Source organism: Hypomesus nipponensis, chromosome 28, assembly GCF_054491055.1.
Source record: "Hypomesus nipponensis isolate SF chromosome 28, ASM5449105v1, whole genome shotgun sequence".
Taxonomy (NCBI): domain Eukaryota; kingdom Metazoa; phylum Chordata; class Actinopteri; order Osmeriformes; family Osmeridae; genus Hypomesus; species Hypomesus nipponensis.
In genome coordinates, this window is record NC_140388.1 from 12,417,538 (window position 1) to 12,438,713 (window position 21,176).

General features: G+C 45.0%; 1 protein-coding gene across 1 annotated transcript; it reads left to right on the forward strand.

Moving 5' to 3' along the window:
• Window positions 1-18,406: 18,406 nt before the first annotated feature.
• Window positions 18,407-20,846, forward strand: LOC146220107 (uncharacterized). Its single transcript, XM_084694978.1, has 3 exons — window positions 18,407-18,569; window positions 19,341-19,940; window positions 20,048-20,846. Exons 1-3 carry the CDS (start codon window positions 18,518-18,520, stop codon window positions 20,566-20,568), a joined length of 1,173 nt encoding a protein of 390 aa, XP_084551104.1. The 5' UTR covers window positions 18,407-18,517; the 3' UTR covers window positions 20,569-20,846.
• Window positions 20,847-21,176: the final 330 nt, after the last annotated feature.

Genomic DNA, 21,176 nt, shown 5'->3' on the forward strand with positions numbered 1-21,176 from the left:
TCTTCTTTTAAAACAATTGTTTTATGGGGCCCCAAATCCCTGGCATTATCTTTCCTGGCGGCCCTCCTGGTTGGACCACAGCTGGTGGCTTTGCTGTAAAACTTCACAAATGTTTCATGAATTGACATGAAGACCTACAAAGAGAATGTTACCTGTTGTTTGAATATGTTTCCCTCCCCTCGAGTACATCTCCTTTAAAAAGAAACTGCAGGACAGGTTAGTTTGAGTAAGAACCTTCATTTGAAGAGCCAGTCACCCGGGCCTGGTCTTCATCCTGACTGGAGACAGTGCCAACGTGTCAGCCAAGATGCTACTGGCTGCTCAGGTGAAATCTTATCCAGAATTTGTTGTGTTTTCAGAAGGGTGAAGTCACAGGCGGAACAGGGATGACGAGCTAGCCTGGGATTATGCTAACGTCTGCTCGTCAAACAATGGTTCTCTCCTTGGGACAACTTGCCAAATGGGCGCCGTGATATCACAGCAGAAAGGCTTAACACCAATGAGATGGGGCTTTGAGGGATTAAACCAGTCACAAAGAGAGCCCAAATCCTAATTGATTTTCTTGGGGTGTTCCCAACAGACATTGTTCTTGTCATCGTACAGTGAGTTAATCCAGAACACCTGTGTCTCGTTACACGGCACACGTCAATGAACTTGGATGGCAGGTTCCTTTCGGTTTTAATCCTAGAAACACATATTAACATTTTCTCGTCTGGATTATTTGACATGGGGTGTTAATGCATTAGCAATTATAGCTGCCTAGACAAAGGCAGTTGTGGGTCTTTGGCCTCCTTGGTTTGGTTTTGCCTGTTCATGTGCTCTGCTGAATGTTGAACTGCTACATCCCCACACTGCAGGGAACCATAGTCCCCTATTTTAAGAATGCTGCGTACGTTTTGAATGCTAAATATCTTTAAAAGCAGTCCTTGTCTAAGTATTTTCTTTGAGCCTGAATTGAGTGTCTCTCAGTGTGATTGCTGTGTCCGCTTTTTAAGTTCACATCAGATAATTGCTGCAGTCATTTGTCGCTAGCTGTGTGTCTCTTTTGATTCTTAATTGACTAGGAGTCTTTGTGCTTTAACAGAGAGAAAAATCACCCAGGCAACCAGAGATGTGTGTCTGCAGAGAGAGAGAGGAGGGAGATTTTAATGATAGTTTATTCTTAGGAGAGAGACTGAGCTCTTTCCATGTAATGCCAATTATTTAAATAAAAAAAACATTATTTCTCCTTCGCTGGCCGAGGTGGTGTTCTGGACTGCCACTTCCAAGAAGGATTGTCTGGTACAGTCGTTTTGGCAAATACGTTTGAAAATGCAAATACGCGGTAGCAGCACTGTGTCATTGCAGCTGATTATGAAAGCAGAGGGAGTTCTGTGCTGCAGAAGTGTTTGTGTGCTCAGCTTGCGTGTGTGAATTTCACTTAACATGTTTGGCCCGTAAGGAGGCCTAACTTTCACATCCAAGTCTCCTTGCGTCAGAGATAAACAACTCGGACCGCTATTTATCTTGCAATCAAAGGAATGCTGATAATGGAATTTGTAGCATTTAGCACTTGGTTTGGTTACGCAAACTCTGCTTATCATGTTTGAAGGCACTTACAGAAGTTATTTCTTGAAGGAACTGGACACCCAGGGATGACCTCTGACTGTTCCAGGAGGGTGTCAACTTTCCAGAGCCGTGCCCCTCTGCCCTGCTCAACCGTAACCGAGGGGCAGGGAGGAGGGGGGGGGGGGGGGGGGGGGCGTGAGGGGGGAGGGGTGAGGGGGGAGAGCTTTGACCCCATCTTATTTTGTTTTGACTGTATCTAAGTGGGCTGTATGTGTTGGCTAAACCCATGAAACCTCAAGATGAACAATGATCCAGAGAGCAAACAGACCAGCCAATCACAGGGCTTCCAGACGGATACACACAGGATGAAACCAAAACTGAATTTGTGTTCAGTTTTGTTTACCTTCATGGAGTTACGGGTGTCGAGTTGGATATTCGTAGCAGGAAACCTGTCCTCATAAAGATGATTTTCCCTTGTTGACGTGCAAATATTTGTATCATCTCAGTTTGCAGTTTGTTATGCCGATGTGCATCTGTAACATTTGATGTCCATTATATTACGCAACGCAGTTCGGTAAAAAAGGAAAATTACGTAATTGCCTCGGTTTACAGTGACCTAAACTGAAAAGACAATAGACAATGTATAGAGACAAAACATCTTCAAAACAAAGTTACAAGATGATTAATTCCTTAGAAATGAGATACTATATTTTTACGCGTTTTGTCATTCCGTATTATCTTTTCGGGAGATCTGATTTTAATAAGCACTCTTTGACATTGCCTGCTGCATGTGGCCAATTGGTCCAAACCTCAATTGGCAATGGCTGTGTCAGGCCAAATAGTGTGTTAGGGCCAAATAGTGTCCTACCTGACGTCACAATGCCGTTCAGAAGCAAGGACGCGTCCGTCGCTATGCCGACCTTAAATTCCTGAGATCTATCTAATCGTGCAAGCAGGAAACTGTCATGGTTGCTATACTGGTTACTAGGTAGGAAGTTTTGTATTTAGGCTTATTTAAACCAGTTCATTCTACTCTACTATTTAAAGTTTTCACTCGTTCAACATTCCCGAGACAGCAACGCGCGCAGGTAGAATACTATACGTGTTGCCTTCCCGGTCTGTTAAAATTGACGCTAAATAAGTAATTTTGTTTTACGAAAACAACTGGCTAGCTAGCACCAGCTATCGAACGAGTGAAAACTTTAAATAGTAGAGTAGAATGAACTGGTTTAAATAAGCCTAAATACAAAACTTCCTACCTAGTAACCAGTATAGCAACCATGACAGTTTCCTGTTTGCACGATTAGATATCTCAGGAATTTAAGGTCGGCATAGCGACGGACGCGTCCTTGCTACGGAACGGCATTGTGACGTCAGGTAGGACACTATTTGGCCCTAGGACACTATTTGGCCTGACAGCTGCATCGAACCCTAAAGTGGGGCATATTTCAAACCTGCGTGGCTTCACTCCAGTATACTGTGCTGGCTGACGTGCAAAACAAACATGGAGTCTGTGTTTGGTAATCTGACCTCCTCAGCTATGCTAACCTCAGACACAGCTATGTTAGACCATCAGTCTTTCTGGGGCAACTGTTGAGTGGTTATTCAACCAGAGACTTTTCTCCTGGCAGCTGGGAGCCCTGCCCTGCCATGTGTAGAAGCTTGCTGTGGCTGATCTGAGGCCGTGCTCACTGATTTAGTCTTCACCACTGGGATTATGCAACAGCCAGCTGTTGTGACTGACCAGTATCCTCTTCAAACAACCTTTAAGACACTGCAGTCGAAAGTGGTGTGTTCTGCTATACTTGTGTGTAACTTTTGTGTGTGTGTGTGTGTGTGTAGTCTTTTGTACTGTGTGAATGTTTCTGTTTTACTGTAACAGCATGATTTAACTGTTCTGTCTCCGAGGTAATTATTGAATATTTTTCACAGAGAACTTTGTCTAAAGTGTTGTCTAAGAATCATCAGACCCTTTTCTAGGCAGGAGTGTCTTGTGTGTATAACATTTACATTTACATTGAGTCATTTAGCAGACGCTCTTATCCAGACTTACAGTAAGTACAGGGACATTGTCCCCGAGGACAATGACGTTGTGCCCAAGGACACAATGTCATTTTGCACGGCGGGGAATCAATCCGGCAACCTTCTGATCACGAGCCTGACTCCCTCACCGCACAGCCATCTGACTCCCCGTATACAATACGGGGGATACGGGGGATGTATAAGTATACAGTCATGTTTCTGTGTGTGTGTGTGGGGGGGTGTTGAATGACGCAGGATTTGTCCTTGTCCAGGTTCATATCTTTATTAGAAAGCAGGTTTGAAATCAATTGTAAGTCAATGGTTTTCTGACTGGCTTCTGTGCCTTTTCAGCCGTGGAACATTTCTTATCGACCTTTTTCCTTGAGCTGTTCTCTGATGTCAGAGCAGTGTGAGTTTCTCTAGACTCATCAATGAATGCATGTATTGTAGTGTTAAGGCCGGTGCGTAGCCTAGCCTGCAAATGTATTTTTTAAATAATTTGCCAATTTTATTGTGATGGTTATTGTCCCTGGTTCCACCCACTCAGACTACGCAAAACTCACACGAGACGTCATCAAAAAATATCTAACGACAGGAGCGTCAGCTGCAAGGCTGCAGGAGCAGAGAGAGCTAGGAGGATGGAGCCAGGAGGGAAGACGCTGAAAACACTCAAGTCTGAATTCGGTTATTTTGTTTGGCTCTCCAATGAGTCTGTCAGACTGTTCTGTTAATGAGTTCATGTTAAACACATTTTTGATTAATAATAGTACAATAACCAATCAAAATCAGCCATTGCCAATTCGCTCTTCAGCAAACATGATCTCAAACTCATCTGCATAGAGAAGTATGGGTAGGTTATTAATGTCTGCCATCGCAAATTTGCCTCTGCCTCTCTCGCCACTCCCTCCTACAGTATTGACAAAGCAGCTCTGATGAAAGAGGGTTCTGCCTCGGCAGACAAACCTTTCCTCGCGTTCACATCCTCAACTGCGTTGTGGCGCGTCGATTCCATTCCTATCACGTTGACCTTCCGCTGGTTTGCAAGTGGGTCCAAAGAGCTTTTTGGTCATGATTATTTATTTGCATATGCCATTCCTCCTTCAAAACCCTGTAATCCTGAGGAAATGAAATTGGCTTAGTGACTTACAGACTTGTCTAAGAGGCAACACCCTAAGAGGGGGGAATGAACAGTTTAAGCTGATTAACCCCAACAGAGGCTGTCCTATTAAAGCAAGACTCATGTGTAGATCTGCTCTACATTTGTGGTATAGGTGGGGGTATAGAGACATTTCAGATGAAGAAACTTAGCTGGAATTGTATTATTTTGAGTTGTTTTGTGCTTACGTGAATGTGTTCTCAAACTACTTCCAGCAGTAGGCTACTCAACGTCACAAGTTAGAAATTGAATCCGAGAAATTACTATTAAATCGTTGTTAACAAATTCAAATCTGCCTTTTTGAAACGACATTTAAAAAGATGTGGTTTATGTTATGAGTTGAGAGGCACCTTTAGACTGTTGTAATGTTGAGGAATCCGATTGGCAAGTTGATGGAGTTAGCAAAATTACCTTACGCAGTGAACCAGAACCTTTCAGCGAAGTCATTAGACGTAATGTGGTGTGAAGCGTTCAGCATCACCTCTTGTCGCAGTCACTCGCAGTGGAAAACCAATCAAAACAAACCTGTGGGCCTGTTTGAAGACTCACCTAGGTGTTCACTGTTAATCTAATGCTCTGTCTCTCCATTTGATTTCATCCAACGGGGTAAAATGCCCTCCGACTCTCAAGACAACACTGCTAGAACATCGGAAAACAGCATTCTGTTGCCTCCACGACCTTCTCAAACAAACAACAACCCAGTCCAGAAACAGCCGACCCACACTTGGCAAACATGCTGACTCTAAAGGACTGAAGATACCGGAGGCGGTCGATGCATATATTCATTCCGATTTAGTCGATCGGGATTCCTTTTAATGTTGTGAGATAATGTGGTTGGTATTGTTGCTGAAGCGTGTAGATTTGGTAGCCACAAGGAGTAGGGATTTGCTTTCTGCATGTTGGGAGAGGGATCAAGTTTAGGTAATGTTTTATTCATGAAATAACCAGGGCTAGATTTTTTCCACCCTTAAGGAAGATTACATTTGTTAAATCATTTGTTAAATTGTACTACAGGATAAGACTGTGTAAATTTGCATGCGCTGTCTAGCGCAAATGGTTTTCTGTTTACTCACCTCCTCTAAGGTGGAGATAAAGAAGGGATCCGGTTTGCAAATATTGAACCTTCATTGGTTTTTAGCTTGGTGGAATTCTAGGACTTCCAGTCATTGGTATGCCGAAATGTTTATCAACGGTTTATTTGTGGTCGTTGATGGACAGCCCATAGTACTGTTCTGAGATATGTTTTCACATTATCTCAGGGTTTAGGGCAACTTGTTCCAGTCGAACTTGATAGATTGGCTTCTTTGCATTGCTGTGTATTAAAACCAACCATGGCACTCAGCAAGAACCTTAAACATATTAGCCTCATTGTTCATAGTCAATCTTTTTTTAACCATATGTTATTTTTCTATTTGTTGCACAACATACCAAGCATGTAATTTTCTAGGTCAGTGGGCATGATTGCTGTATTTGGGTAATTGCTTCGATGTGAGTTTACTGAGGGGTGATTTTTCCCCGTCAAGAATAGTCTCGTTTTGGCAGCACAGCAAAATGTCAGCCTTTCTGTTATTGATTCAGAAGGTCAACTTTGCGGTTGTTATGGTCGCATAATCAGAGGTTTTGTTTGAATTCTTGGAATCAATGATTCAGGATTGACGAGCTGCCGTCAAAAGAATGACGATTATTAGTTTGGGTGTTTATTTAGTTGTATTTCTTTCTCTTTTCTTGCAGAAATTAGAAGACACTTTTTAGAATGACCATGTTTATATGACACATTTTCATTCTCACGGTATATATAAAATCAAAGGCGTAGGTTACCATTTTAAAATGATCATTTTGACACGGTGTTCTTTCCAAGGACCCCAATTCATCTCCTTTGTGTGTTTTTGTGTCCTTGTTGTTAGATAAACGGTAGGTTATCAGATAGACTATCAGAGTGTCTGACAGACAGACCACACTGTCTCAGTGTGTGATTGATAATACTGCAGCTGGAAAATGTCAACACCACCCTTTGTGATGCAAGCTAATTTTAGGGTTCCCAAACAATATTCTCCTCATCAAAACTTCTGTGTCCTTGATCATTTCAAAACAAAACATGTAATAAATTTGAAATGTATTTACAGAAAATTAAATCACTTCATCAGTTTAATTTCCCCAGGGGGGTCAATGATCAAGTACTACTACTTTGTTTTAAGTGTATAATCTTCACAATGTCATATTTAACAGGATACAGTTTACTGCATGTTCTCTGATCAAATATGGACCATGGCTTTCTCAGACTATCAACAAAGGATGATTAGACTGTATCGATAACGGATGATTAGACTGTATCGATAACGGATGATTAGACTGTATCGATAACGGATGATTAGACTGTATCGATAACGGATGATTCGACTGTATCGATAACGAATGATTCGACTGTATCGATAACGGATGATTAGACTATATCGATAACGGATGATTCGACTGTATCGATAACGGATGATTAGACTGTATCGATAACGGATGATTCGACTGTATCAATAACGGATGATTCGACTGTATCGATAACAGATGATTCGACTGTATATAACGGATGATTAGTAATGTGTGATACAGCTTCAGCTGAACGGTTCCTTGGACTGACCACACTATCAGTACAAACCCAGCTCCGAGGACAACTCCAAAACACTCAGGTTGACAACTCAGGAAAAGCTCCAAGCTCCTCCACAGAACACAGAGGTTCCTAGGCTCCTCTCTCTCTAAACCCACTTCAGAGCAGCGACTCCCTCCTCGTCTGATCTCAGCAGCATTGTGTTCATGGTAATACAGAGCTGTGCTTTCCTCCTTGTGTGTCAGCACTGATGGACACGGTCTAAAAGCCATGGTCAGGGGCTCCTTTGATCTGAAATCCAGCATTGAATACTCTGACTGGGACACATTCTTCATTCTTTATAGTTTCATTTATTTATTATGCATCTCTTATTCTCTTCATATGAATCTTCTTCTGTAAACTTTTTTATATATATATCTCTCGTTAGACCCTCCAAGAGTGGGCTTGTTGACTTGTCCAGAAAATCAAATAAAAAAATATTCCAACAAATATTTTTTTGATTTCAATTGGTTGTGACTGGCAGGTCAGTTATTATGAGAATACATTTTAATGACAAAGCATGAAGAGAAATGTGTTCTTATGAATGTATAAAGAAATTGTCCTCTATACTAGTGCTTCCACTAGAATGTATTTGCCCACATGTCTTAAAGCCCTTGGATGCATCCACCCTGACTGTGTTCAGCCTCTTGTCTGCACCTCTCTGTGTCACTGACTGTATCTGGACGAGGGGAGCCCTCACTGAACTGTTACTCCCAAGATGTCTTCATCTTTTTCTCAAGTTTTCCCTTGTCTTTCTTGAAGGTTTAGGTTGATTGAGGGGCAGTTGTACTGGCGTATGTGAAGCCCTCTGTGACATTGCTTGTAAACCGCCTAACAGCCAACCATGTAACAGCCCCAACACATGAGAGCTATAGTGCACCGTTTACATAAGGCAGTCCTATAAATAACTTTGCTTGTACTTGTTGCACAGGCATCTTCAAAGCCTCGAAGCATGGCAGAGTGTGTTAGAGAATCTGGAATGTTGTTGTTAAGTCTGAAATGGCATGTAGACATCGCTGCAGACTCCAGAGCGGGCTGTCGGAGCAACTGAACAAACACAGGGCTTTATCTTCAAAGTCTGGTCCTCATCATACTCATTACAACTAAAGATACTTCTTTTCACTTTGATTTTTTTGGGGGGACGTAATATCAAGCTCGGCATGCCAGACGAACTTCCCTCGTTTGATTAGTTTATCCACCTCACGGAGCTGCACAAACATGCCCACGGCTGTGTGCTACGATCCTGGATGTGGGTTACATAAACAAGAAGCGCTGTGCAGTAGTAGGCCTACGCGATGCGGTATCAGAAGGCCGGTTATGTAACAGACGTGTCAAGTCGTCCACGGTCGACTGGCGTCCGCTGGTATCTGATCCTCAGGCCACAGAACATCCTCGCGGTGTCTTTGAAGCTGGAGATGTACTAAAGGATGTCACAAAAGTCAGATCGCTTTTTCCCCTCTGATAGAGACCGATTACGCAACACAGGAAGTGTGCTGCGGCTTCTGGGAGACAGAAGAGGGTAGGGGTGAGAAGGGCAAACAAAACATAAACGTTTCTTCTGTCCGAATAGTGATTACTGACCGACATCCAACGCTAACATTGAACAATACTAAAGGTGCAGTGAGTTCATGAAAAAGGAATCATTGGCACACGTTCCTTCCATGGAGTCTACTATTATATGTTTTTGCATCCTCATTGTTACAGAAAAGCTGAAATATCCTTTTGGTTGACAATTGATAGTATCAGTTTATGACAGATAATACTGTAAATGGAAACCTCTTTCCTACATGCATGATTAAAGCTTGTGTCCCATTGTCTTGTTGGACGATACAGATACACAGCTCACGTTCTGGCATCCATCTTTTTTCTGTCACCGTATTCGTAAGCTATGAGGACTGCAATTGGTATCAGCGTCACACATTTCACAGTGTCTCATAACCAGAAAATATCATGCTCGCTCTTCCACGGTTCACTATCTGCTTCCCCTCAGGCGAACTAAGTGTTTGATCTGCAAAAGGCCACCCTCCAGCCCCCGCTGTCCGCTTCGAGCGCTACGTAGCCGCTTGAGGGGTGCTGCTTTTGAAGACCCTCACAGCTGCTGCCGAAATGGAGCTTTTTATTTTTGTAAGTGTTTAGATCTAATCTACTGTACTGTCTTTTCACTGGTGTGGTGGGCTAGGAATGGGCCCAGGAGATTTGCATCTGCTCGCATGGCTTGTTGCCAAGTGGACCGTTAGAAGACCTTGTAGTGAATAGGATTCCCCTGGAATTTAGTTGTTGTTTTGGTGTGAGGCAAGCTGCTATATAAACGAGATGGAACGTTGTCTGCATGTACGTGTTTTATGTTGGCTATACAGTGTGTATGAAATGTGGAGTGTATTCAGGCTATATGTATTGACTATAGGCTACAGGCTGTATGTAGTGTGTTTTATCGGCTACTAATATCATAGACAGACTGGACTCCAGCACACAGGATTCCCTTCAGTTAGAGTTCTTTCCTTTTTTCATATTTCGTTTTTGCATTTTTTCTTCATTGGACAGCATTTAAGTGAAGTGTGACAGGAGAGGCAGGGAGGGAGGGGAGGGGAGGGGAGGGGAGGGGAGGGGAGGGGAGGGGAGGGGAGGGGAGGGGAGGGGAGGGGAGGGGAGGGGAGAGAGAGAGAGAGAGAGAGAGAGAGAGAGAGAGAGAGAGAGAGAGAGAGAGAGAGAGAGAGAGAGAGAGAGAGAGAGGGAGTGGAAGACATGCAGTGAAGGGCCCAGGCCGCTAAGGCCTCAGCCTACATGGTACGCACACTAAGTGATAAGTGAACTACCGGGGCGTTACGTTTCTGACTGAACTTCCGTTGCGTGTCGTCGACCCCCAGCTAGGCCGCTGCAGCTGGCGAAGGAAAGCAGACTCACTTCTTGTGGGATTTTAAATATGCAAAACCAATTACAGGCAGCACCGGTTTGGGCAAACACAAATTAAGAAAACCTTTTCTGGGCTGTGAGTGGAGGGAGGGAGGGGGCACAGAAGACCCTCCGGCCTACAGGGGAAAGTTCTCTCGCATCCGTGTGCGCGCCAGCCGGCCACAGGCACTCCGAGCCGTGACGTTTCTCTGCAGAGATATTTTTTGGTTTTGGAGGAAACAGACACGCTGAAGTTTCCCATCCTGGTCCCATAACCTCATTCTGTCCATCTCAGCAGCAGAGTTACTCCTTTGACTTTTCCTACATCAGAGGTAAATGTTTTTCTGCCTCTGCAAACACAGCAACAAACCCTCCAATTTTACACCAGTGTCACCCCAGCAGTTGTTTGATTCGCCGATCTCTCCAATGATGATGTGAACGTTTCAAAAACCCGCTAACAGGAAGTGACCACGCATGAGATGTGTGTGATGTCAGTGTGAAGCCCTTCTCTCCCAGGTAACAGTGTGAAGCCCCTTCATGCTTTAAGTACTCGATGAGGGACAGTTCTTAATGTGAAGCGTTGGCTCGTCAGCCTATTCTCATGAAGCAAAAGGCGTCTGAAAGAGTGATTGTTGAGACTGGATCACATTAAAGTTCAAGTTCACCCTTTGACCTCAGCGGTATTTCCGAGGGTATAGATATTGAGGAATGCAAACACCATACAGATGTTCCTAACAGAAACTAAAAAAATATCCACTATATCCGCAGCACTCGTATTACATTTACCTCCCGAAAACCATAATATCCTCCCATTTCACACTGCCATTAACCTATGTGGGTCATGGGTTCAGATCTAGATTGTGGTATGTGGAACGTTTCCTTAAGGAGTACGATTACACAAGCATCTCTACCTCATAGTAGACTCGTTGTAGAAATGGTGCGTTTCCACAAAACAATTTCCTGATAGGATTCCCCCCCCTCTTCCCATTCCAAACAAACTCACCTGAGGTCAATTCTATACAGCATCATAAAATATACAAAGATAGAGTAGATGGAAAATAACAAAAGCAGAGAAGCAAAGAAAAACCATAGCTGTTTAAATAAAACAACTAGCAGCAGTTCACACTAATTCGCTGTTTCTTTCTCGACAGATGGATTGTTTGGGGTCCTTTTTGCTGATTGGATCCAAAATGGCCGACAGCTGTGTTTACACCGGTGCCAGGCGCTCGGTGCCCATCCGGTTATTTTTAGAAACCCTAAATTTAAACCACGTGTTTACGGAAGCTTCTGAAGGAAGCTTTTAGAGGGGAAGGGCCCTGCTCATAATCCCTTTTAACAGTAGCGTGGTTGAAGAGTCAAAACAGAGCTAACTCACAGACTGGAGCTGTTACTTAACTAGGGACTCCCAACCCTCTTCTGTCCAGCTTCCTGTTTGCACGTCTGTCTTGTTGTTCCAGGCAGAGCCTCTGACCGGTACCAGGTGGTTTACATCTCGTCTGTTTCAAGGCTGGAGTTGTAGCTGGGGAAAGATCTAATATGTTAGTTGAAACTGATTGGAAAAGGGCTGCAAGGTTGTCGTCTGTCCTTTCTCTCTCTCTCTTTCTCTCTCTATCTCTCTCTCTCTCTCTCTCTCTCTCTCTTTCTCTCTCTATCTCTCTCTCTCTCTCTCCTTCCCTCCCTCTCCCTCTATCTATCTCTTTTTCTTTCTCTCTTTCTCTCTTTCTTTCTTTCTTTCTTTCTTTCTTTCTTTCTTTCTTTCTTTCTTTCTTTCTTTCTTTCTTTCTTTCTTTCTTTCTTTCTTTCTCTCTCTCTCTCTCTCTCTCTCTCTCTCTCTCTCTCTCTCTCTCTCTCTCTCTATCTCTCTCTCCCTCCCTCCCTCCCTCCCTCCCTCCCTCCCCTCTCTCTCTCTCTCTCCCCCCCCCTCTCTCTCCCCCCCCCTCTCCCTCTATCTCTCTTTCTCTCTCTCTGTCTCTGTCATTTCTTGAAAGGCTGTGTTCTAGGGGCCAGAGACCCAGGTCTCTGTCCATCTGGACAGGCCTCGGCCCCCTGAACACGGCACCCTGCCACCATCTGGCCCCTCTCTGTCCCAGCACCGCTGCAGGGCACCACCATGGCTGCAGGGGAGAGAGAGGGAGAGAGAGAGGGAGAGAGAGAGAGAGAAGAGAGAGAGAGAGAGAGAGAGAGAGAGAGAGAGAGAGAGAGAGAGAGAGGGAGATGGAGAAAGGGAAAGAGGGAGAGGGAGAGAGTGTTCCTACTGAGTGACTCTGGGTCATTACATAAAGCCTCCAGATTACATAACGGGCTGCTATCTTGGACATCTTGTGCAATTGCACTCTTTACTTCTCTCTCTCTCTCTCTCTCTCTCTCTCTCTCTCTCTCTGTGAGCGCCGGTTAGGACCACTGGATGAAGAGGTGGAGGAGAGAGAGTGGTGGTGGAGAGAGAGGGAGAGAGGGAGAGAGGTAGAGAGAGAGTGGCGGTGGAAGGAGAGAGAGAGTGGTTGGTGGTCTATGAAGTAACCCAGCAGATTAGCAGTGCATGATGGTACCCAGGGCAGTATTCTGAGAGCATGGCTCTTCCAATCAGCAGCTCTGTGGTAGAGAGCCAGACAGAAGCTGTTAGCTCTGCTGAGGCGCTTGACTGAGCAAGTGTGGGCATAGGTGCTCTCTCTCTCGCCGGAACCAAGAACACCCCCGCCAGGCTGGCGAGGAGAGGCAGGCCACACACACACACACACAGGCCACACACACACAGGCCACACACACACACTCTCCTACATCCGCTCTCTCCTGTTTACACACAGCAAAACACACCCACCAGACAAGTCTGTGCCGAGAGCCGTGTTCTCTAACTGCTCGTCTGTCGTGTTACAAAAGAGTCCCTGATGCTCTGGAAGAGCAGGCCATGGTGTGGTGCTCTCAGTCAAAGGGCCACCTTTTAAAAAAATGTTCCTCCCAGTTTAAGGGTATTGAAGAGAAATGATTGCCAGCCAGCAGAATGTATCAGTGAGGTCTTTGATGCTTGAAAACAGAATTGCCCCGGCGCCTTCTGTGAGGTCACTGTGGGGTCAAAGGAAACCTTTGGAGCAGAAACACTGATGAAAGCTTGTCTCGTCCTTATCCTTGGTCCTCTGGTGTTTCCAACAGCTCCTCCCCCCTCTGCCCTCTCTATTTGTTGTCACAAGAGTTGGACGTCATCCCGTCCTGTGTAGCAGTGGGGGAGAGAGGGAGGGAGAGAGGGAGGGCTTGTCAAGAAGCTGGTCTGGGTGTTGTCCTCACATTGCTTCCTTGATTTCCCCCAGCCCTCCTCCTCCTTTTACTACACACACACACACACACACACACACACACACACACAGTCATGCTTTTCCCCCAGACTGATTACGTGTGACATCAGTGTTCTCGTTATTTCTCACGTGTCTCTGTTTTCTTTCTGGGCTGTAGTTAATGGTGTTTTTGTTCAGAAACACCTGTGGGCTCATTGTTCATTCTGCACCTGTGGTCGATCATATCGACGGGTTGAGATTCTCAGCAGCATCAACAGGGATAAACACACAGAACAAATAGGTGCCTAGGTGGAATGGAGAAACAGACTAATTTTCGAAGGGTCGGGCAGGGTTCCCATGCAGAACAGATGAAGTGAAAGACACGATGGATCACAACATTTAATGTATTGTAATATGATGACAAAATGCTGACTTTTCGTCCCTCTCTCCTCTCCTCTGTGTGAGTCTATCCTTCCTATCTTAGTCCTTATTTCCTACGATAAACAATGAGAGTCAGTGTCTAGACTGTACAGTCACAGACACACCTTATTAACTTAACTGAATGCTGCTCCCACACACTGTGTGTGTGTGTGTGTAGGTAGTCAGCGTGGCTAAGATCAATATTGTTTACAGGTTAAAAGAACTGTGTACAAGTGTTTGCCCTTTCTCGACACATCCCCCTCCACAGCCACACACACCCACTCTCAAGACAAACACACACATTCATCGTTACAAGCACCAGTAACTTGACTTGTATCCTGTTTTTGCTTATTGGGACATAGTGTTAGTATCCCAGCATGCAACCTGCTCCTGGCTGTTCTCTACAGACACCTGCTGAGAAGTTCGGCTGCTCTGGGATCAGCTACTGATTCTGGTGCCTGGTCATTTTACATTCACATCAAAACAACGTACATCTTTATAATGCAGATAAAGACTAGTTATTGCGATGTAAAGATTAAGGGATAAACCTCTGATGGATTTTCTTCTGATTTCTTTGTTTTGAAGAGGTTGTAAACGTTTTCCAGTGTTTTTCTTCTTCTTTCTTTTATCTCTGCAAGTTTTCTGAAAGCCAAGGGACAGCTGAGTTTCTTCACTGAGGAAGTGTTGGATGGACATGAAAGGAACTTTGTTTTAACTCGTTTTTGATGTAGTTTATAGAGAAACGCAATAGTCACTTGAATTCCTCCTGCTGTGGGTCTTTCTATCTTAAATACTCTGCAGATCTCACAGTTCCCAACACACTCTGACGATCTGAGGAATGGGCAGGAACTGGAGTGCACAGAGGTCGAAAACATCTTTTTTTTTTTATTCCGACAAATCAAAACGCATCACTTATTTCTCCGCAGGAGGCTTCTGTGAGCAGGACTTGTGTCTTGTTTATGTCGGTGAATCTCTTGTTGGAATATCTGGGTTTCCTGGTCTCTCTGATTGTCACGTTCAGTTAAGGGTCAGTTATTCATTTCCAGAGAGGAAATTCAAGTCACTATAGACATTGAGGGGATTTAGAAAAAGCAGAATAAATTCAAGCTGGTCGACAGGGTTATAGAAACGACAAGAGCTAGAATTCTGATTCCGTTCTAATTTATGGCAAATAAACCGTTGGAACACCCTGCATCCAGCTCTTCATATGACTCACCCAAGTCAAGCCTTAAATCCACACCAACCTACGCAGGTATACACACAGTATAGTTATATAGGTCTAGAACATTCCAAAGCTTGTAAAAAGGCATTTTTCCACATGCTTTCGATTGGTCATGTTGTTGTGATTGACGATGATTGACACATCCTCCTGTGTGGTCAGGATCATCTTACCAGGAGTAACGTGAGAGCCCTTCAGAGGTCAACACACCCTCGGCACCCAGGATGGGTTGCCATGGTGAATTAGGTGGGCTGAATTTCTTCGCATTCCACAGACGCGGAGCCGACGGCTGGGGGGGGGGAGTGGTGGGGTGGACGTTTGGGTTTTGGGGGGAGGTTTTGGGGGAGGGTGGGGTCTCACAAAAGAAAATCTGGAATGATTTACAGGGGTGGAAGGTGGGGGGGGGGGGGGGGTGCAGTTAAAGTAGAGCACCATTTGGAAGAGTGATGGAGAAGCAAATGGAACACAGTGTCCCATCCTTAAAAGAAGAAAAACAACTCTGTTCTCTGCTCATTCACAAAGAACCAAATGTGAAAGTCACTGACCCAGTCAGCTAGTGTATCTGTCTCTGCTGCCGCCATGGGGCTCTTTGTAAACGAAGGGCCCAGAATCAGTCAGACGGACCATTCATTCATTCCATCGGTCACGTCTGACTTTCAAATCATGGTCTCACTGGCCTCATGATGTAACTGTCTGTTATAACTGCAGGGCTTAGGAATGGCTCGTACGCCGAGCCATCCCAATTTCTCAGCAGTCCATACTGACCTGCTTTAAACCCACAGATGTAAACAATAGTTGGTGCTTGTGCAATACACCCTAGAAAATTGACATGACTAAGGAATGTGGCATTTGACATGTTTTTTAACTAGAAACAAAGCTTTATTTGTAGCCTACCACAGAGTTGCCGCTGGGCCCTCCTGGAGTCTTCCGTGCCTTTTGTTCTGGTTTTAGATTTAGTTCCTGTTGTGAGAACGAGAACGACCACTTAAACAAAAGGAAAGGAATTTCAAGGTGGAAATATCCAAATACTAACATAGATCATCTGACATATGTAACTCAGATGGATTGTGTGGAAGAAATGCTCGCAGTGTGACTTACTGAACTTCATATTTTAATAAGCTTTTTGGAGAAAAAAAAACCAAACAAAAAAACATTCACACCAGCAGGAGTGGACATGTAAGACAAGACCCCTCTTCCCATTATTTCTCTGCATTTTTCAGAGGCTCGGCTGTCTTCAGTGGTTGAAAAAAACAACATGTGTTAATGTGTATCAAAACTGCATGGTTTCACAACGACCTTGATATAGACAACCCGATATATACTCATTTTGAAGTGGGTTTTTCTCAGCACATGGCAAATGGCAAAGGTTTTTTTTTTGAAAATGTTAGAATGTATAGAATCGTTTTCGCACACATGCATCTGAACTCTGAACAAGCTGCATTACTGAGAGCGAATGTTTCTCAGTGGGTTTCTACATCCGTCCAAACGAAGAACCGCAAATGAGTGGATACTAGAAAAGGGAGCGGGAATGAAAGGACACGACCAAGTATTCTGTAATTGGCATTTTGAACCAGCTTTTTGAAAACGTCCTGGTTGATAAACGACTCGGGGGGGCCAATGCTAAACGTGTGTTTTTATATTCTGCGGTTTGGAACCCGCCCTGATCAATAATACACATGGCGGGCAGCTGGATAACCCACCCTGATCAATAATACACATGGCGGGCAGCTGGATAACAGCTATATATAGGGTGAGCGATTTCGGTACAACACTGGTTCTCTTCTTCTCTTGTTCACTGACCTGGTTTCCTGCACCACAAACCACACCTGCGAGAGATCTACAACCTGTCGTTCCTCTTTGGGTAGAGGATGCACTGCCTGCTCAATCTGAGGAGGTATAACAGATCTTGGGGCGTTATGTATTGAGGTTATATGTTACAGACGGAGGCCTCCTCTTGGGAACAAATGTGTTTTTTGTTGTTGTTGAGGTGAACCGTTCCTCTACTGCGACGTTTCAGAAAGGGGAAGTCTGTGATCCGGTTTCTATGTCTAGTTGAGAGTTCCGGAGTATTATTACAGAACTTAATATACACATAAGTCACATGCCTGTGTGTGTGCGAGGGTTGCATAGGTGCAAAAAAAAAAAAAAAAAAAATACCATGCAAGCCTGTGTGTGTGATGTTCCACTTCTGTCTAGTGCAGTGTGTGCGCGCGTGTGTGTGTGTGTGTGTGTGTGTGTGTGTGTGTGTGTGTGTGTGTGCGTGTACTACTCCTACCCCTGTAATTACTCTCCCTGCAGTAGCCTCTTGATGCTGTGGGCTATCAGGGCTGAGTGCCGAGCTCAGTGCCCCAAGCTCTCCCACATTCAGCAGCACGCTGTGATGCAGTACAGCTTCTTTATCAGCTGGGAGAATTGAACCTGTCCTGGCGGGAGACAGAGATAGAGGCCGTTAGCCTTTTTGTCGCATGACTGAAAACAGTTCCACTAACATACTTGGTATTTGATGTCATGATGTTTAAGGTGACCTAAACATGAACTCATGTTTAATGTCAGTTGTAACATTCATGGTTTTTTTTTTATGAAAAAGACTTGGTCTGTATTATTACAGTCTACTGTGATTGTGGACAATATAAACCTTTTAAAACAAATACAAGGTAATGAAAGGGTAAGGAAAAAACACCAATACTTAAAATTTTAAACTTCCAAACCAGTTTCTTTACCTAACCAGAAGCTTAACGCTATTCAGACGTTCATCAGTGACTGACTCCATATCTGGAATAGAGTAGCAGCTAAAACAGCAAGCGTAGCATTTAAGGCTCCCCTAATTACGGCGTTTGTGGATGAAAGGTTGGAGCGACAGTGAAATGGAGAGGCGACATCGCGTCTTAATGATCCTACCAGCCTAGGCTGGAATGTGCAAACGAACCAGCGCTGATATTCTACCACTCCAGCCATGTTCCTTTCTTCAGTTTTATGTCAGGGAAAGAAAAGTATTCAAGATGAATCTCCAAAACGTCATTACTTCGTTAGTAGTTTACCTAATTTGAATATTGAGTAGGCCTAATGTCAAATTGTGCCAAATGATCTACCCCAAATTAAACTTTGAATTGAACATTTCGTAGACCCTTGTTGGCAGAATGTATCGTAAATCACAGTCGTTTATTGTAATGTTTATTAGACTGTCAGAGGTTATAACTAATGTGTCAGTTATATACTGATAGAGAGAAACATTTAGTTTTTTGGAGTAAATGTGTCCTGTCCATCCATCACTCTGGCGTGCTCAGAATCCAGCTTTGACGTCACACAAAACTCCCAAACCGGAAGAAAGAGAATCGCACCGCTGTGGTTGTTTACTCAGAACAATCATGAATTTCCTGGTGATTAACTCTCCAAACTCTGTTTCAACCTCCACAAAACGTAAGTTTATGGCATACAGTCTTCTGTTATACCCTTACTTGTAGCATTAGTAGCTAGCGTGCTGAATGGACCCTGCAGTGAGCAGTTAGCTAATGGTAGCAGACAGCCATAAAGTTATTCGGCTAGCTAGATAGCCGAGGTGCTAAACTCTGATTGTTAATGTCTTGGCGTGACTTAAAACGGCGTCTTTGCCGCTTGGTATGTGTATGTCACCTTGGATATGCAGCTAACTAGCTAGCTTTATGGATGTATTTGAAAAGCTAGCTAGACTGCAGAGGCTAGCAATACTAGGAAGCTATTAGTTTACGAGCAATGTTCCCAATGCCAAAATAAGTGACAGGCAGACTGCTTTGATGTCAGATGTGTATTAAAATAGTGTTCTGGCTGCAGAAAAGTATTAGCATTTAGGACACTTCTGCTTTTGCCAAGGCTAGCTGCTTTGCAGATAGTTTTCTACCCATTAATGGCTTTTCAGTTCTTTGGAAGAAAATAAAGCCATTCAAACAGTATTGCCCAAAGATTTGCATAGCTTTCAAAGGGACAGCTTTGTTTTAAATCAGTGGTACAAAGTGCCTGTTGGCGTTTATTGGTGACAGTTATCTTTGCAAACATTCTAAACCCAACAACCTACAGCAGAATGTGTGACATCATGTTTTGAATTTTAAAATACATTAAATACTTAATATTGAAATTGAAATATTAGTTTATTTAGACTGAGACCAATGTACACTTGGAGAAGACATCTTACCTCACGTCTGTGCGCCTGTGTAGGGAAGCGGGAAGCCGAGCGCTCCTTGAACTGGACGGTGGAGGAGACGCAGGTTCTGCTGTGCGCGTGGAGCGACGAGCGCGTGCAGAAGAGCCTAGCAGAGAACCTGAGGAACCGTCACGTGTTCAAACACCTGTCGGTCCGCATGAGCGACATGGGCTTCTCCCGGAGTCCACACCAGTGCCGGCTACGCGTCAAAACCCTCAAGGCCAACTACGTGAGAGCCAAGCTGCTGAGGAGCGTGGACAGCTCCCAGACCGGAGGCTTCAGGTACTATGCTGAGATGGACGCTGTTCTGGGGAGGAAGGCCCTGGCGGGGGGCGGTGGAAGCTGTTTGGACGCCGTCGCTGCATCGGGGGGGCGTCACCTGGGCTTTTTTGGCGAGAGGGAAGGCATCCAGGTGGACTCTGTGCAGGGGGGCTTGGAGGGAAGCATGGGCGCGCGGCCACTGAGGCAGTTGGTCGCAGAGATCAAAGTGGAGGAGGACAGAGAGGTCAGCACGGATGGGTTTGAATTCCATAACGCCGGATTCACGTCTGCTATGACGCGCACGCAGGGTTCAGTCAGCGTCCAGGACTCTTTACTACACTCCAGAGTCTTCGGTAAGTGCCGTGTTGCAGTTACTAGCTGTCGTGAACCCATTGATTGGCCGTTGACTTTACCTGTCATCAGTATAACAGGATAAACCTTCTGTGTTTGTTTGTCACAGGTGCGCCAACAGAGGACGACTTGAGCTCCGAACCACCCTCCGAACCTCCCAACCTCCCGCCCCCCCCACCCCTCCACCACCCAGCCTCTCCCCTCCCTCCCTTCCCGGAACCCACCCCCAGCGCTGGCCCGGCCCCCACCGACCCCCGTCTCCCCCTCTCCCTGGAGCCGGCTCTCAAGCACCTGTCCGACTGCTTCCAGAGCCTGGTGTCGGAGTCTCGGGGCCTGCTGGAGCGGCTGGAGGTCCAGAGGCGAGAGCAGGGCCGTTGGCAGCAGGAGCTGCTGGCCCAGTGGCTGGAGAGGGAGGAGCGCAGGCAGAGGGAGGCGGCGGACAGAGAGGAGCGCAGGGAGAGGGCCCGCATGGAGCACGAGATCAGGGTGCTCCAGCTGCTCACTGGCCTGGCTCGGCAGAGGTCGCAGCCCCGCTGCAGGTGCAGCCAGGCGGACACGGGGGAGGAGGCCTCGGCCTGTAGGAGGCTCGCGGCTGAGAGTGGGGATGGGCCGGAGACGGGTGACTTGTAGGCTGGATGCAGGTTGAGGGACAGTTACACACTGAGGGACAGTTAAACACTGAATTACTGGTCTTAGTCTTCAAGAAAATAAAAAAGGTTTTCTTGTTCTGTTTTGGTGAAGATGTCTGACTTTTGTGAGCTTAGGTCAACGTGGATGGAATACCTTCATTTCTTTTTAAATGACTGAGAAAGGAACAGTTGAGGCGAAGTATAATCACAGACAGCAACATATATGGCTTTTATCAGCTCCTGTTGTACCATTAAAAGGTGTTTGTATTATAATTCTTACATGACTATTGTCTTTTACTTTCAGTAGACTTGTAATCAGTCTAGCAGTTTTCTGTTTCTCCTTGTCCCATCTTTTCCGAACAGGAGACTCATTTGGTAAAGGGACACAAGGTAACAAAAAGCACCACGCAATTCTTGTCTAAACTTCCACACTTTCCTCCAGCTCGAGTTTGACTGACAGTGGTTTCACAAAATAAGACAAGCAGGAAAGTAGTAGTTATTCTCACTCGTTTTGAGCATGATGTGGGAACATTGCTTCATGCCGGGGAGTCAGTGAACCAGATCGGGGCATGTTTGTGAAAACATGCATTTTAGCCTGTGACTGAAACC

Coding starts and splice junctions, on each gene's coding strand:
- LOC146220107 (XM_084694978.1), top strand. CDS start 18,518: ATGAATTTCCTGGTGATTAACTCTCCAAACTCTGTTTCAACCTCCACA. Junction 18,570..19,340: donor TGTTTCAACCTCCACAAAAC/GTAAGTTTATGG, acceptor GCGCCTGTGTAG/GGAAGCGGGAAGCCGAGCGC. Junction 19,941..20,047: donor ACTACACTCCAGAGTCTTCG/GTAAGTGCCGTG, acceptor TGTTTGTCACAG/GTGCGCCAACAGAGGACGAC.